This window comes from Eulemur rufifrons, chromosome 2 (assembly GCF_041146395.1).
Source record: "Eulemur rufifrons isolate Redbay chromosome 2, OSU_ERuf_1, whole genome shotgun sequence".
In the NCBI taxonomy this organism is placed as follows: domain Eukaryota; kingdom Metazoa; phylum Chordata; class Mammalia; order Primates; family Lemuridae; genus Eulemur; species Eulemur rufifrons.
Window position 1 is genome coordinate 49,123,295 of NC_090984.1, and position 18,209 is coordinate 49,141,503.

General features: G+C 38.9%; 1 protein-coding gene across 1 annotated transcript in view; it reads right to left on the minus strand.

The window, feature by feature from the left end:
- Positions 1-219: 219 nt before the first annotated feature.
- Positions 220-18,209, minus strand: part of GANC (glucosidase alpha, neutral C) — a 58,008-nt gene continuing 40,018 nt past the window's right edge. The window contains exons 15-24 of the mRNA XM_069461154.1: positions 18,097-18,193; positions 13,945-14,046; positions 12,589-12,832; positions 11,127-11,191; positions 9,604-9,680; positions 6,742-6,816; positions 3,428-3,541; positions 2,038-2,150; positions 1,366-1,469; positions 220-717 (exon numbers count right to left, since the gene is read on the minus strand). Coding sequence (XP_069317255.1) covers positions 608-717; positions 1,366-1,469; positions 2,038-2,150; positions 3,428-3,541; positions 6,742-6,816; positions 9,604-9,680; positions 11,127-11,191; positions 12,589-12,832; positions 13,945-14,046; positions 18,097-18,193 — 1,101 coding nt within the window. The 3' untranslated portion in view covers positions 220-607. The remainder of the gene's footprint in view (positions 718-1,365; positions 1,470-2,037; positions 2,151-3,427; positions 3,542-6,741; positions 6,817-9,603; positions 9,681-11,126; positions 11,192-12,588; positions 12,833-13,944; positions 14,047-18,096; positions 18,194-18,209) is intronic.

Genomic DNA, 18,209 nt, shown 5'->3' on the forward strand with positions numbered 1-18,209 from the left:
CATTCTCACAGGAGATAAGTGACATCTCATTGTGGTTTTGATTTGCATTTCCCTGATGATTAGAGATGCTGAGCATTTTTCCATATAACGGTGGGAGTTCCAGAGGCTGCTGTCCACTTGGAGATCGGCCTTGAGCAGCTCAGCTGCTGGAGCAGCCAGAGAGACTCTGCTTCATGGCCTGAGGCAAAGCCCCCTCCTCCCCGTCCCCGCCCTCCACAAAATAGGCCACACAAGTAGGCTTAGTCCACATTAAAGCAAACCCATGCAGCCCTGCTCAAGGAGAGGCCACTGTATGGGCCACAGTACTTACCACAGGGCCATGGCCCAAGAGGCAATGGAGACTCATGAACCCTAGAAATGTCTCAGAGCCATGTGGGTCTGGGAGAAGAGGTGGTATTTGACACAAAGAGTATTGCTAGTATATCTTAAAATATAAAAGCTGAAATCTTAAAATCCGAAATCTATTGTTCATTAGTACACTGGTGACTAATGAAAGATATTGAGCTAGGGAAGTCAATTAGATTGCAGTACAAATCTCAAAAAAGGCTAAGGGGAGGGTAGAAAGGTGCAGGCAGCTCCCTGCTCATGTCACCAGGGCACTTCTTTGTTATTTGATGTGGACCTCCCAGTCAGTGCCAATGTTCAGTGAGAGCTTCTTCAGGCTCAGGGTGGATGTTTTCACACAATATGTAAAAGCCACAGGCTGATCTTTACCATCTAAATAGCAAGACAATAAAAGAGAGAGTCTGATGAATGTCTAGGAGGGAAAAATCTTTTCTTCAAATCTGAAATGTTTTCTGACTCTATCATAAAACCTTATACTCTACTTACGAGAATCCAAATTTTTTTTTTTTTTACGTTTGCCATTTACCTTTACCAAAGGCATTTTTACCTATGAACTTGCATGAATTTTTTAAAACATGAAACACTTCACTGTTTTGAGTGCAAGACTGGTTGAAAAGAAATTGTAAGGAACAAAGTGATTTGTCCAGAACATCAGTAGGCAAGAAAGGATATAAATGCCATCCTATGCCCTTTCATAAATACCATAAACATGGGTAGGATTCTTCAGGACTTCAGATATCTGTAGCTCAAAAAAATATTCAGAGAAGCTAAATATTATTTCGAGTCTCAAATAATTTGCCTTATAAAAATATTCACAGTGAGCAGAAAGACCAATTCATGCAGTGAAGCAGGATGTCCTCACTCATTCTAGAGACTAAGATATTTGACCTCTACCAGAAAGCACAGAGTTCACCCAAGCTAAGCATATTATGTCAGTTTTGGGACTAATCATCTCCTCATTGCAGATACTTCTATGCTTACAAAAACAAATGGTGAGGTAAGAATGGACTGTTTGCTTACCAGATGAGTGGGTGGTCACAGAAGATGGCTCCTTCCTGAGGCCTAAGACCAAGATCTCCTCCACCACACACTTGCTGGGATAATGACCCCTCTGGTCAGCAGAACTGGAATAGATACAAATGGTCTTAGGAAAAAGAGAGGGACGGGGGTTTGAACTGGTCACCTGGTCAACACCTTCAGCCTTCTGAGTTCCTCTCCCATCTTTCCTTATGGAGGCATGATCCATATAGGAGTCATATTTACTAGGATGAAGTGATAATAAAAGATGACTCTATGCCAAGGAATAGCTAACTAGCAGCCAAACCATTCTCCCTTTAACAAGCCACTGGAGAGAAATCACTAAGGGACACAAAAGTCACAAATGTGAATTTGATATTGAAATCAAATTGTAAGAAATCAGATAATTAATAAATTGGTGAATGGATGAATGATTTGAATTAATGGGAGCTTAAACTGAATCCTTGTTTTTTTACTTTTTGGCGGTGGGGAGGGGGGCGGCGGGAAGAAAGTACAAATAAGGAAGGGATGTTCATGGTGGAGTGATTGAAAATACTCCACAAATGGCTTTCACCATTCATTTTATTTAAATAGTATCTTCAAATATCAGCTGTGCATTTAAGGATGCCAAAAGGGTAGCATGATTTATTTAAGAAACCACACAGCTGCCATTACCTGTTGATCAAAACACTGGAACAGAATGAAAACTTCCTGTGCAAGAATTGCTTCTGGTGGAGGTACTGGAATGAATGGCCATCGTCAAGATATAACTCACCCACTGCAGAACCCTGGAGAGTGAATCACACATAGAGAATGTGCTTATATAATAGCTTTATAGGAAAAGAATGTCAGCCCCTAAAGCGTAAAAACAGGATAAAAAGTTTGTGAAAAATTATGTTTAACAACCCTTAATATTCAAGCTGCACAAAGTAGTCATATAAATACCTAATGTGTTCAAATAGCCAATCACTCCTGAATAGATAAGTGAAATAATATGAATGGGTAAGTCACATAAGAGGAACACAAAGAGGCTTTGTTGAAAGAAATTTAAACTATGGTCAGTAGTGTAAGTGGCTTCCCTGAAAATACTATACCAGAATGTGACAAAGCCAAGAAAGTTCACAGAATGAAAATGGAGTTAAAAAAAATCAGTATATGATGGACAAGATCAACCGTCTTTAGAAAACCTTCCATTTAGAGAATGGTGTCTGGTTCCTATTTTTTTAGTAGGAGGGCCCCTTTTACATGTCAAACAATGTCACAGCACTCCATATGGCAGCTTGCTGCTATTGACAGTGCTTGTGCTATGGGTCTCTACTCTCTTGCATTTACTCTGGGGCCTCACATGGTCTTGGCTCATAGTTTGGACCAAGAAGACATGCGTAAGTGAAATAGATGGAAAAGAAAGCTGTAATTTACTTAATTATCTTATAATATTAACATAAATAAGAGCATTAATATTGTAAGAGTAATAGTGTAAGAGTAAGAATTTGTGTTTGTTTGGCCCTGTGCTATATTTGGGCAAACGGACAGGAGAGGAGTCTGCTATAGGCCTCATCAGGCTCAAAAGATCTTCTCAAAAGGACAAATCAGTTCTGGATCCTCCCAGGATTTACCCACGATTTTAGGTGTTTGAGCCACCTGATGAGAACAGAAGTTATTAGGTGGGGTTGGGGTCCCTGAAATGGTACATACACACAGGTACCCTTTTACGGGAGACAGGATTTCAGGGTAATCCACGTGGGCAGGCTGTCTATGGCTTGATGAGCTTTCATGCCAGTAGTAATCAATATTGAGCTGAAGAGCACCAATAGTCACAGTGCCCAAGAAGGACATTTCTATCATTCCCAGATCTCAGAGTTCCCTTAAGAACAATTCCAGGAAGATCAGACAAGCTGGACAATGATTCAGAAATAGTTTAAGCCATGATTTCTAGGTAAACACCAGAAACATCTAACTCATAGATGGGGTTCACCACTCTTACACGCTATCACACACTCAAAAGGCTACCTACCACTGTAAAGAGACAGAGTAGAAACAAAAGGGTAACAGATTTCCTAAATACCTTAGTGCTTAGAGCAACCCGGAGTCCATATGAGGAATTAGCCATCCAGCCTGTGGATTTTCCTACAGTTGTCTTCATTGGTACTACACTTCCACCTCGTTGAAACACTGGTATCTATAACAGAGTAGCATGCTCAGGGAAGGAGTATTCATATAAGAAAATGTCAAGGTAGAATTTTATAATATTTCATTGTTTAAGATTCACACTCTTTACAAGTACAGGATCAAGAGGAAAATAAATTGTGGGCACAGAGAAGGCAAATGTGGGGCCCTGGCATGAAAAGGAAAAGAGCTCAAACACTAAAACAGGGTCCATTTTTTTAATTATTAGGGAAACTTCTCACCTTCGTTGATTTATTGTCTATACCTGTCTTTGCTTCTAAATGATAAATTCTATTCTGCCTATCCTATAAATGGCCTTCCTATTTTATATTTTTAGTTTTCCTGTCAATATAATAAACATGTTTATTTCTAGAGCCTTACTGAAGAGTGAATCTTTCTGTGTAAGTGGGCCCAGATGTCTGTGAGTGCATGTGTATGTATATAATGGATGGTGGTTTCTCGATGTGGGGAGGTGACTTGTCCTTACTCACTGCAGCCTATCCTCTCTTGCTCCCTGCTTCTCTGGACCACCAGGATGACTGACTCAATTCTGAGGGTCAATCCGTGAAACTGCTTCTGTTATGGAAACCACCAAGGATACTTTAAGTGACCCTAACAACAGGGTTGTAGGCATGTCCCATGCCTATGGGACTTCTGAAATGGCACTCCAGGGAGGGAAAGCCCACTAGGTTTCCTGCATCCTGTAAGGAAGCTGCCTGGGTCACATGACAGCTTGTACTTTGCTGTGAGTCAAGTATGAGCAAGCAGAAGAGGACAAGAACATATATGAAGTTGAGAGTGATGGTGAAGTAGTTAAGATGCCCCTCTGCTTAACTTGCAGTTGGCAGCAAGAAGTAAAGCACATCCATTTTCCCACCACATCCCCTCCCCCTCATTGGCCAATCTCTCTCTTCTTCTTTTTCTTTTTCTTCAAAGAACAAGGTGGACTGCTTGAGGCCAGGAGTTTGAGACCAGCCTGGGTAACATAGTGAGACCCTATCTCTAAAAAAATTTTTTTTTTTAAATTAGTCAGGCGTGGTGGCAAGTGCCACTAGTCCTCGCAGCTACTCAGGAAGCTGAGGTGGGAGGATTGCTTCAGCCCAGGAGTTTGAGGCTGCAGTGAGCTATGAGCGAGTCACTGCTCTCCAGCCAAGGTGGTAAGTTCGAGTGCAGTGGGCTCTAGAATGGGAGCCCAGCCCAAGGGAATGCACCTGGGGGCTTGCCTCAGTTCTGCCACAATCTAGCTGTGATCCTGGACAAGTAATTTAACTTCTCTGAACCTCAGTTTCTTCACCTGTGTGAGGGATAGAGTAGATGATTGTTAAGGTCTCTTCCAGATCTGAAAGTTGGTATCTGAAATCATTTTTAATAATGGGGTTCATATTCTCACTGATGATTAAAAAAAATAACATCAGTACCTGTTTATTAACCTTCACACTATTTAGGGCCTGGTGGTAGAGGTTGTGATTCAACTGCAGGAAGAAACTTCCCCTTAGAAACTCAAGACAGTCCAGATGGGCCACCTTTTTTTTTTTTTTGAGACAGAGTCTCGCTCTGTTGCCCAGGCTAGAGTGCCGTGGCGTCAGCCTAGCTCATAGCAACCTCAAACTCCTGGGCTCAAGCAATTCTCCTGCCTCAGCCTCCTGAGTAGCTGAGACTACAGGCATGCGCCACCATGCCTGGCTAATTTTATGTATATATATATGTATATATTTTAGTTGTCCAGCTAATTTCTTTCTATTTTTTAGTAGAGACGGGGTCTTACTCTTGCTCAGGCTGGTCTCGAACTGGTCTCGAACTCCTGAGCTCAAATGATCCACCCGCCTTGACCTCCCAGAGTGCTAGGATTACAGGCATGGGCCACCACGCCCGGCCCGGATGGGCCACCTTGATTCCAATATCATAACTGATACATTCCCTTGGACCTAGAGACCCAGGGTTACAACTGAAAATTCTTGTTTCTTGACTTGGTCCTGTAGAAGGACATTCTATATGACACAAGTGATGACCAATATGTTTTCTCTGTTATCAGTGTTATTGTTCTTCTTAGACATACAAATATAAACTATAGGGAAGAGTTGTGTTTGTCCTTGATGTTTCATACCATGAAATCAGAGTATATGTTATTTTTTAACTTTTTTTTCCTCACATTTTAATAGCTCTATTGATATAATTCACATGTTATACAATTCACCAATTTAAAGAACACGATTAAACAGTTTTCAGTATGTTCAGAGTCATGCAGCTATCACCACAATCAATTTTAAACATTTTCATTTTCACCCCCAAAAGAAATCCTGTACCATTAGCAGTCACTTCCATTACTTTCCAAACTCTCCCCATGCCCCAGTCCTAGGCAACCACTAATCTACTTTCTGTCTCTGCGTGTTATCATGCAGAACACTAACATCCTCGGTTCGTTCTTTTCTTTTTAAAAATCTTTTTTAGGGATGGGGTCTCACTGTATCACCCAGACTGGTCTTGAACTCCTGGCCTCAAGTGATCCCCCTACTTCAGCCTCCCGAGTAGCTGGGACTATACGCATGAGCCACTGTGCCTGGCCTTGGTTCTTTCTGTATAGGAACATATTATGAACTGAATGTTTGTGTCCCCCCAAATTCATAAGTTGAATCCCTAATCTCCAATGTGACTATATTTGGAGATAGCGCCTTTATAGAGGTAAATTAAGGTGAAAAATGAGGCCGTAAGCGTGGGGTCCTGATGTGATAGGAATAGTGTTCTAAGAAGAGACATGAGACAGCTTATCTGCTCTCTCTGCCTCTCTTTCTTTCTCTCTCTCTCTGCCATATGAGGGCATAGCAAGAAGGGGCAGTCTATAACCCAGGAAGAGGTCCCTCACCAGGAATTGAATCAGCTGACACTTTGGTCTGGGACTTCTAGCCTCCAGATTGTGAGAAAATAAATTTCTGTTGTTTAAGCCTGTGGTCCCCCAACTCCTGTGCCACGGCCCGGTACTGCCGCCCAGCCCCTGCCCTGCCTTCCCTTTCCTGCCTCTTCCCCTTCCCCCGCCTTCCTCCACTGCACCCCCACCCCAAGTCCTTGGAAAAATTGTCTTCCATGAAACCGTTCCCTGGTGCCAAAAAGGTTAGGGATTGCTGGTTTAAGCTACCCAGTCCATGGTATTTTGTTATGGCAGCCTGAGCAGACTAATACAGCACAATAGGTAAAAATAAAAATCTGAAAATAACTTACAGTGTCCAAAGCTACTGGGATCTTCACAGTACATCCTCCCTCCCAATGAGCAAATGTCTTAGAGTCATACCAGACCTAAAAAGTAACAGACCCCAGTGAAAAAGAGTATATATGAGCAACTCTGTTCACAGTTTCATTATTCAGTAAAACATCTCCTTATTTGAATTTCAAATAACCAGAAAGCTAAAATAAATATAACTTTAAAAAAATTGGGTAGAAGTTAGGAAGAAATATGCTTTTAAGAAGATCTCAAAAGACTATGGCTGGTTAATTTAAGTAAAATGCCATTCATTTATCCATCTATCCATCCAAAAGTTATTTATCAAACAATTTACCACGTGCCCAGCACTGTGCTAGGTGCTGGTTATACATGAGAGAACAGAAAAGACACAGTTTCTGCCCTCATGGATCTTACAGTCTACTTGGCTTATAAAAACTTAATGCTTCTAGTAGTAAAAGATGATGGAAGTGAGAAAAAAACAACAAAGAAGAGAAGTACAACATAGGCAAATAAATTACAAAAGAGGCAGGAGAAAAGGAAAGCATCAGAGAAGGAAACAGATCTGGGAGGAAAACAAATGGAAACTGGGATTACTATTATAGTATCTTTTTTTTTTTTTTTTACAAAGTACAATTCAGGAATAAGGTTCTCATCTGGGATCTCTATTGAGCGAGTTTAGTTGTCAAAGTACCAAAAAGGTCCCACAAACTAATTTGATGGGATAAACCCTTAAGATATCAGAAGCAGCATGAAAACAAAAACCTCTTTTTCTCTCTTCTAGCCTAGTATATTTTCTGGCAGTCACACAGTCAATTTCGCAAGTTCACCTCCTAGGGTTACCACATGCTTTATATAGCAGGTTTGCGAAGTTGTTGCAAGAGAACCAATCATAGATCACTCTGGGAAATAGTGTTGAAGGAATGTGATACATAGTCACAACAATATGCTTACAATGAAAATAGATCATGGGTAAAAATCCGTGGCTAAGTTGGAAAGGGAGCCAGTTCCTCTTAATGTGAGCCTACTGTTTTGTTGGAATCAACTTGAGAAACTCTCAACAGAAATGTTCGACAGGACCACTTATTTAGCTGTTGTTGAATTTAACATTTTTCTCTGGTTTTTACTTGGCAGGGGAACCTTAGTAAAGAGCCCACAACTTCAGAACTCCAAATTACTGGAGAAACCAAGAGGAAAGACCATCATTCATGAACATTCTGTAGAAAAGCCTGGTTATTGTCATATCACTAATGACAAGTATAGTGCATGGAATGGTAGCCCCTCAAAAAGATATATTCAGGGGCCGGGCACAGTGGCTCATGCCTGTAATCTTAGCCTCTGGGAGCCCGAGGTGGGAGGATCACTTGAACCCAGGAGTTTGCTGTGAGCTAGGCCGATGCTACGGCACTCTAGCCTGTGCGACAGAGCAAGACTCTGTCTCAAAATAAATAAATAAATACATAAATAAATAAATAATGAAGTGTTTAAAAAAAGATATATTCACTTCCTAATGCCTGGAGGAGTGAAGAGTACCTCCTACGGTCACAGATTTCATTACATTAAGGGGATTATCCCCAATTATCTAGTTGGGCCTTAAATGCCACCATGAGTGTCCCTATGAAAGAGAGACAGAAAAGACAGATACACACAGAGGAGAAGGCAATGTAAAGATGAAGGCGAGACTGCAGTGATGTGGCTGCAAACCAAGGAATGCCAAGGACTGCCAGCAGCCACCAGAAGCTGGGAGAGAGCATGGAACACATTCTCTCCTATAGCCTCCAGAAGGAACCAACCCTGCCAACACTTTGATTTTGGACTTCAAACCTCCAGAACTGTTAGAGAATAAATTTTGGTTGTTTCAAGCCACCAGGTTTATGGGAATTTATTAAAGCAGTCTCAGGAAACTAATAGGACCACCAAACATGTGAAGCTAGGTTGAGGGAGAGCACTGGACCTGGATGTGGCCATGTCAACGCTTGACAGGCACTCTGAGCAGCGGGAGTGGCCTGGCTCAGCTACCTCACCATTTGCCTTGACAGGCCAGGACTATCTGACATGGCAGTCTAACACCAGCTCAGTACTGTCCATGGCTCTTCCCCCTGCCTGCTGGAGCTCTAGTGCTCAAGGACTCTCTCTAGGGTCTGTCTCCTTCCTGCTCTCCATCTCATACCCTCCTTCCCTAGGCTGGTGCCCCAAGTTTCTGCTCTGGCTCTTATCCTGGCTCCTTTGGATACGTCTGGGTCTGTTTCTAGAGGCTGTTGCTCTTAGTACCCATAGCTCTCCCCTGTGCCCTGCCTGGGTTTAGTGCCCTGAGCTCCAGCAGGTCCAGGATGATACTTTATATAGTTACAGTAATTAATGACATAACTAATAAAATACCAGACAAAGCCACCAGGGCATAGAGGGAAGTCATTGTTACTTTTTAACTACTTTAGTGAGCGTCTTGAGACCAACTTTTGATACCAAAAGCTCAGGATGCAGATAGAGCCAGAACCAAAGAGTAAAGTCTTTTTATACTTATGTTTCCCCACTGAGTTTGATACCTAATAGTAGACTGAGTATTTCTTCCTATCCAAGCCTTAGTGTTTGTAAAGAGTTACTTTTACAATTCAAAATGTGAAGATAAAAAACCATTCCGATCTTCCGTGGAGTCGTGGAGTTGTCACCTATTCATCATTTTCCCTGCCTCCTCCATTAAGTTTCTTAACCTCTGAGGACAGTGGTCACGACTTATAAGAATCATCAGTTGCTACAGTCATTTAGGCTGTGTTCACAACTGCATGATGACGAAATCTCTTTCCTACAAGAAATGAAGGGATTAGGGATATGGGACATATAAGATACATGGTTGTCATTACTCTTACCTCATTTGATCCTGGCAGAAACACATCAACCATGGTGACTTTTGGTTCTGTTACTGGATGAACCAATAAAGCGCTTCCTAAAATTGGAGAAGAAATAAAGTTGAATATCATCACAGGAGGTCTGAAAACCTCCTTTCCCTTTAATTGAGTGCTAGTTATTGTGGTTTTAAAAAACCACTTGATTATGATCTTTGGAAAAGCAGAGGCTGTGGTAACCTGAACAATGATTCATCAGAGAACTGTATTGTTAGAAAGAGGACAGGTGCTCAAAGAGGTGACTATATTATCATCTGTCATTAATCTATTTATGGCATATTGAGATTATTATAGGAAGGGACCCCTGACACAGTCCATTAGTCTCATTTTGTGCATAACTGCTAGTACGCCAGTAGCCCAAAAGCACCATTGCACCTCTCCAAGTACTTCATTGTTTGCTGTGAGTGACATTGATGATGGGGAGCCCACAACTGTTATCCAGAAGTTTGGTCAGTGTGGATACTCAGATCCTCTTGTTTGGGAAGTTTTCAACGGGAAGGCTGCGGTTTTCTTAAAAGCAATCTGGATTATTACTTTTGCTTTGACCTTGGCACCACACATATGTAAAATCCATCCATTTATAAATTTGCTCTTTTATTCAGTAAATATTTATTTATTGAGTGCCTACTGAATGCCAGGCACTATGCTAGGCTCCAGGGATACAGTGGCCAATAAAACAAGCATAGTCCCTGCCCTCATGGAGTTTAATAGCAGTGATGACAAATATTAAAAAATAATTACAAATTAGAGTCAAGACACATGCCAAAAGAGGCAAAAGCACAAAATGGAATGAAAGTTACATAACAGGAGGGCCTAGCTTTGACTGGGGGCAGTAGAATTAGTTATAAGAGAACAAGTAGTAGTCAGGGAAGTTTCTCCAAGGCTATACTATTCAACTGAAACCTAATGATGAGTGAGACTTAAAGAGCTCAGGTTTTTTTGGTTTTTTCCCTCCATTTTGGGTTTCTAAGTTTAGAAATGGGATTCACCTTTTGGGAAACTCTTAAGTTTAGCCTGGCTTCTTGAGCCCTGTTCCTAAGATGATGATAAACTTTCATGTTTTGCATTTGATAGTCTAATCCTTGTTAAAGAAGAGGTCAACCAAAGAATAAATCTATTATTGCATATGAAATAACCTCTTCTGGTTCTTCACCCTAACCATGTGGTCTACTTTTTTTCTACTTCCCTTCCCCATAGTGGTGTCACAAGGCTTAGAGGAGTGGACTTAGAACAAGAACTCCAAATGACATCCACGAATAGATTTATTTGAGGTTAACAGGAACAATACTATGAGAAATGCTACACCACAACAGAATAGAGCTATGAGCCCACCAACGCATTATAAATATTGGTGAAGAAATTTCTTTTACTTTTATTTTTTGGCTTTCTTGGGATTAGGGATTTTTAAAGTGCTCTCATACTAGAAAACATAATAAAAACATAATTACAGTGTTTATCATAACTATAATTAATCAAGAAATTCTCACCCAGCATATATTCATCTTCTATACCAAAAGTCTCTAATTCATCAGGGAATTCTATCCACAGAGGCCTGGAAAAAGAAAAAAAATTCTCACTTCAACATCATTCAATGTTTTATTGCAATTCAATCACTTATATTTTAGTTTTATAACTATTCAAAGCAAATTAGAGAATGCCAAAGAGCCAGGACTCTTTTTCATATGATTCAAGATTTTATGAGCAATTACTATGATTACTTTAAATTTTTCTTATGTCAAAGAGCTATCTATTAACTCAAATGTTCCAATGAAATATTGAGAATTCTAGCACATGTAATTTTTCCTTCTGGTTGTTGAGTACTAAATACTACTCTTACAGGCAGAACCAGAGCTTTGGTGCAAATCCAAGTGTCTAACACTTTTGGTGTAAAACAAATTAAATGTTTGTAAAACCATCTTTTACAATGATGTTATAATTCTGTCTTTTCTTCACTCTGTCACTGCCTTTCACACATCACTTACTCATCACTGATTTAAATGAAAAGAACTGTTTTTTTTTTTTTTTTCAACAACTTCAACATTTTTGGGGGGTTGAAAATTTTCGATGTGTTCTTTTTTTTTTAATTGTTATTGTTGCATACACTATCTAGGAGGCATTTGGGCTCATAAAAATAACAAAACTTTCAATATCCATGTATTTGGATATCAGCTTAATGGTTCTAATTATTTCTCAATTTCATGAGGAAAGGTATTTTTTAAAAAGACATTTTTAGTTTGTTCACTAGCCTTTGTAATAATATATTCCTTTCCTACTGAATGGTAACAAAGCAGTGATCTTGAAACCTGGTTGATGTCTAGGATCACTAGGGAAACTTCTAATAAATATAGATCGCTGGGACCTACTGAAAAAGATTCCTAGCAGGTCTGGAGGTGTGCCACATGATTCTGATCTGAGCCAGGTTTAGGAACTGCTGATCCAGAAGTCTTGGTGTTTTATGTATGTCTGTGTGTATTGTTCTCTAACCTAGAGAAGTTGGTTTTTCATATTTTGCCTTCAAAATAGAATTGGCATATATTAATAATTTACACACTAGAAAAATGCTCACCTCAAACTTGGAAGGATTTAACCCTAAGAGTAAGATAAAGCCTAAGACTGGCAGAATAAGTTATTCTTCATGAGAGGATGTTAAATACTGAATGAATTCAGTTATGAAGTCGCTTCCTTTTTCTTTGAAATATCTCTGTTCTGTTTCCTGTCAAATATTAACACTTTAGGCACAAAGTAGCAGGAGATCCATCTAGTTTTTGTCTTCGGTGTTCACAACAGCTAGCACCCTGCTCACAGGTGTGCTCAGTAAGCTGATTGAAACTTGATTAGCTCTTCTTGTTTTCTCTTAGAATCACTGTGTAACAGCCTTCTCTAATCACTGAGAGGATCTTCTGTTACACATTGGTTGCTGGGGCCCCTGAATGGATGAAGCTTTTTTACCTCATGACAGGTTGGGAAGCCACATGTGCATAGTAGAACAGAGAATACCAGTAGGGCAGGAGGGCATAGCGCTCTCTGATGGCTTCGCGGATGAGCTGAGTGTGTTCTTCCCCAAACAGCCAGGGTTCCCGCCGCTTGGTGTTCATGGTGGCATGGCCACGGAAGAAAGGCTGGTAGGCTCCAGCCTGGTACCAACGCACTAGTAGCTCTGTTTCTGGATTCCCAATGAACCCACCTACATCAGCTGGTTAGGCAAAGAAAGTCTGAGTGAGGCAGCTGGGCTTTGAATCAATGATGCACACAGGTAAAATAAGGCCTTGAAGACAAACAAGGGAAAAAGCACTGCGTATGCATTCCACATGACAGGATAAAACTGTGGCCTCAAATATGTGAGCACATACTACACAGATCTGACAATATGCTCTTTGAATATTCTTTCTTGTCAAAAGGTCAGAGGCTTTATTGCAAGATCAACATTCCTTTATGTTCCTGAACCCAAACAACCCAGAAACCACAAAATGTCTGCCTTATTAAATAAGTGTGTGTGTGTGTGTGTGTGTGTGTGTGTGTTGGGGGAGGGAGGCTGGCAGTTGATTTCCTTTGAAAGCAACAGCTGAACTAAGATAAAAATAGAAATAAAGAGAAGCAGAAAATCAGAATTAGAGGTTTAGATAGGATTTCATGCTGAGCCCTTGAGCTCATGAAATGGATATATGTATTCCTTGTATTATAGGTGGACCAATGCCATAAAAACACATATATCAAAAAAGTGATATTTAATTTGCTTCTACTCCTGCAGAAAACAAGCAGACCGGGCACCTTCCATATTGAGATTTCTTATCTGCAGGGAAGGCAGTCCATCAGAAAATCTTATTTTAACAAAATTTATCTTTTCCAAGAGCATGTGTTTTTATTTAAACACAGTTAAAATATGTCATAGAATTTTAAATCTGCTGAGAAGAGTTTCTGTAAGGCTGACTTCCGATTTGCTAAATTCTTTGTAGTTCTATTTTTCTCACTGTCAAGAAGAAAAGATATGCGTCAAGAAGAGAAACTCAGTTTTCAAGAGGGCCTAAGGAGGAAGCAATAAGAGGACGAGTGTCTTGAAAGAGAAGCACTCTGGCTCCCTTTTTGACAACTTGATTTCATATCCTCCATACAGACAAGACACGAAAAGCCATGAGGTATCCCATTAACTCTCCTCTCTAATCTGTTCCCCTTTACTTTCTTGCATTTTCTTTTTCCCACATTTATCCCTCCCCAAAACAGTAATAAGAAGGTGTTTGTGACCAGCTTTGACGAAAACACCCTCGCTTTTTTTTTGCACTTCAGGAGTCAGAATAGGATTCATCTTACCTCCACAAAAAGAGATCCCAGTAATGCTGAGAGTGAGTAACATTGGGATGGAAATTTTCAGGTAACTCCATTCTGCTGTGTTGTCACCTGTCCATACAGCGCCTTTGGTCACCAATAACAAGGTATTTAAAAAAAAAAAATCACAAATCAGCCCATGCATTCAATTTCATATTTAGATTTCTTATTTGTAAAAGACAAGTTAATAAAAGGAAAACAGAGTTTTCAGCTTAAAATAAATCCTGATTTTCTATACTGAAAATGTATTAATTTTCTAATGTGAAAAAGTTATTAGAATTCACAAAACATGGATTCTATGAAAATATTCTGAAATTGCACTTGCACTTATTTTTAAGTATAATTAATCTGATTATGGGGGAACATTAAAAAAAATCAACTTTGAGACATAATTTACATACCTATTTTAAGTGAAGAACTTGATGAGTTTTGAAAAATGCATACATCCATGTAACCACCACCACAAGCAAGGCATAGAACATTTCAATAACTATAAAAGTTTGCTGGGACTTCTTTGCAATCAGTAACTTCCCCCCCCCCGCCCCCCCCCTCCCGCCCCCGCCAACTTAAGCCAACTATTGATTTGATTTCTATGAGTATAGATTAGTTCCTTCTAGAATTTCAGATAAATGGAAATATAATATATATTCTTTTGTGTTCTTGGTTTTTGGCTATTATAAATAAAGGTGCTATGAACATTTGTGTACAGATTTTTGTGTGACATATTTTCATTTCTCTTTGGGTATACATCTAGAAGTAGGTCTTACATTCAGTGTATGTCAAACACTTTAAGAAACTTTCAAACTGTTTACCATTTTACATTTTCAATAGCAAAGTATGACAGTACCAGTCTTTTTAATTCTAGCCACTCTAATGGGTACATAGTGGTATCTCTGTGTGGTTTTAATTTATATTTCCCTAATGACTAGAAATGTGGAGTATTTCTTCATGTATTTATGGATAATATGTCTTCTTCTGTAAAGTATGTATTAAAATCTTCTCATTTTTTAAAGTAGTTTGTCTTCTTATTATGCATTGTAGAAGTTCTTTATATAATCTGGATACAAATCCTTTGACATATATATAAGTATATTGCAAATATTTTTTCCCAGTCTGGGGATTGCTTTTTCATTTTCTTATCAATGTCTTTGAAAGGGCAGAGATTTTAAATTTTGATGAAATCTAATTTATCTATTTTTTCCTTTTATGGTTCATGCTTGTTGTGTTCTATCCAAGAAATCTTTGTTTATCTCAAATCCACAAATATTCTCCTATGTTTTCTTCTAGAAGTTTTATTATTTTTATTTTTAGCTTTTATAACTTAGGTCTAATTCCATTTTGAGTTAATTTTTGAATATGGTGTGTGGTAAGGGTGTAGGTTCATTTTTTTTCCGATATAGATATCCAGTTGTTTCAGAACCATCTAATGAAAAAAACTATCATTTTTCCATTGAATTGCCTTGGAAACTCCATTGCAAATCAATCGATCACTTACATGTTGGACTCTCTTGATTCTCTATTCTGTTCCATTGATCTATACACCTATTTCCTCCCGCTTCCATCCTCCACCAAAAAAAAATCCTCTAAAATTTGAGAGAAGTAGTGTAGTTCATATAGGGCAGACATAATAACAATAGATAACATCTATTGAGCCCTTCCTGAGCCAGGTATTATGCTAAATACTTTGCTTGGATTATCCAATTTAGCCATCACAACAACCCTTATCAGCTAAACACCATTATTAACTCCATTTTATAGATGAGGGAAATATGGCAAACAGGAGATAATCTACCCAGAATTATACAGGTATTAAGTGGTAGAGGTTAGGATTTGAGCCCAGGAAGTCTGATGCCAAAGCCAGTGTTCTTGTTCACTGTATAGGTGATAAGAATTTTTGACGATACATTATATACCACTAAAGAGATCCATAAAAGGAAAAATCTGATTTTACTAAACTAAGATTACTCCTGAAACATTTTTGTTTATTTTCTACCAAAATAGTTTTTGTAGCTATTTTTGCTTTAATCTTTCATAGAAATTTTAGGCTGTCGTATGTCATATTTTGAAAAGAAAAATACTTTCAAGGGATTGCTCTTTTTAAAAAAGACTCTAATAATTTCTCTAGACTTCAAATGAGATACGTATATATCTACATAATGATTTTGAAATCCACATGGTAACATTTTCATTTTCCATGTAACTCACATAAACATGTAAAAGCTCATGTAAACATGCAGATGTTTTTATGTCTCATCTGGCTCTTTAGTCAGAAGCTCTCTCTGGCCATTAGCCTCAACATATGATTTAACAAAATAGTGTTCCTCGTAATTAATGCCTTTGCTACACAATGAGGCAAAGCTGCTGGTGTCACACAGAAGACTATCAGTGGGCCAAAATTTAGGAGATCAAAGATAACTTAATATTCACATCTTCTGTTATCTTTTTTAACTGCTGCTGGTAAATATTTTCATTAAAATACTTTTTTTAGTGAATAAAATGGTACTTGTAGAGAATCTGGAAAATAAAGACAGGTAAAAGAAGAAAACTAAAATCACTCATAATCAGCCAGGCACAGTGGCTCACACCTATAATCCTAACACTCTGGGAGGCCAAGGCCAGAGGATTGCTTGAGCTCAGGAATTCGAAGACCAGCCTGAGCAAGAGTAAGACCTCAGCTCTACTTAAAAATAGAAAAATTAGCCAGGCATGGTGGCACATGCCTGTAGTCCCAGCTACTCGGGAGGCTGAGGCAGGAGGATTGCTGGAACCCAGGAGTTTAAGGTTGCAGCGAGCCATGATGATGCCACTGCATTCTAGCCCAAGCAACAGAGAGAGAGAGATTCTGTCTCAAAAAAATAAACAATACAATCACTCTTAATCACCAAGGTACTAAATTTTCTTACATTTATCTGTCTGCCCGTCTACCTACCTACTTATTAATTTAAATTACTATCTTATATTTTTATAAAATTGGGATAAGAAATATGAGCTGGTATTTGATAGATCAGTAGGGTGACCATAGTTAATATTAAGCAATTGTACATTTCAAAATAGCTAGAAGAGAATAATTTGAATATTCCTAGTGTAAAGAAAAGATAAATATTTAAAGTAATAGATATCCCAATTACCCTGATTTGATTATACAAATGTGTCAAATTATCACATTTAATCTGAAAATATGTACATCTAATATGTATCAATAGAAAAATTGGGATAATATATAAATACTTAGGTTTTTTTCCCCTTTATCATGATCTCATGAACATTTTCTCGTGAAATTAAAGCTACCATTTAAGTAGCCTCATATCATATAGCTACACCATACTTTTGTAACTATTCCCTTATTGTCACATTTTTAGCTTTTCTTTCTTTCTTTCTTTCCCTCCCTCCTTCCTTCCTCTTTCTTTTTTTCCTTGTCTTTCTGTCTCTCTCTCTCTTTCTTTCTTTTGTTTCAAGCACTAGTGCTGTGATGAGCTCTCTGTACATGAATCTTTGCCTGAGATGATAATATTTTGGCCTTTTCCAAAGTACCATAGGGGCTGGTTTTCAGAGGTAGAATGAGAGGCCTAATAATGTCCACGGTATAGTAAGAGCTAGATTCTTCAAAGTAGGGTCCTAAGCTCTCAGTTGTTTATGCAAGGCCAAGGGACTTAAAATAGCCTTTCTGCCACAGGATGGTTAAATTGAACTAGATCTGCATTAGCTAGTAAACTGGATCCAGTTATAGATGACCCTGACCACAAGCAACAGCCAGGTCTATTTTAAGCCACATTGCTAAGTGGAACAGGTGGTTAATGGAATGTGTCAGAGGTATATTTCCCTGGTTTTGATAAATCAAAGAGACAGGATCAGAGATGACCATCCTAGCAGACTGAATACTTTGAAGTCACTCTCCCTACAACTAAGTGGCCATTTTTTCTGTGGGAAACAAGTATCAAACTTGATTAAAATTGTTTTACTCAGTCTTGTAGGACAAAATGCGTACTTCAGGGCATATCACTGTCTAAAATCAAACGCTTGATCAATGGCTATTGAAAAGGAAGGCATCAAAACAATAGCAGCATATACCATAAATGATTTAACAAAAGAGAGGTTGCTACTTTGTGTTTTTCAGTCTTGAGATGAGTCATTCCTTACCATACTTTTGTGATCCAGCAAAGAAAGAACGTGTAAGAACAAAGGGTCTCTCCTTCCCTTTAGATCGTTTTATCAGTCCTTCTGCAGTAGCCATTTGCTATAAAGTTAAAGGA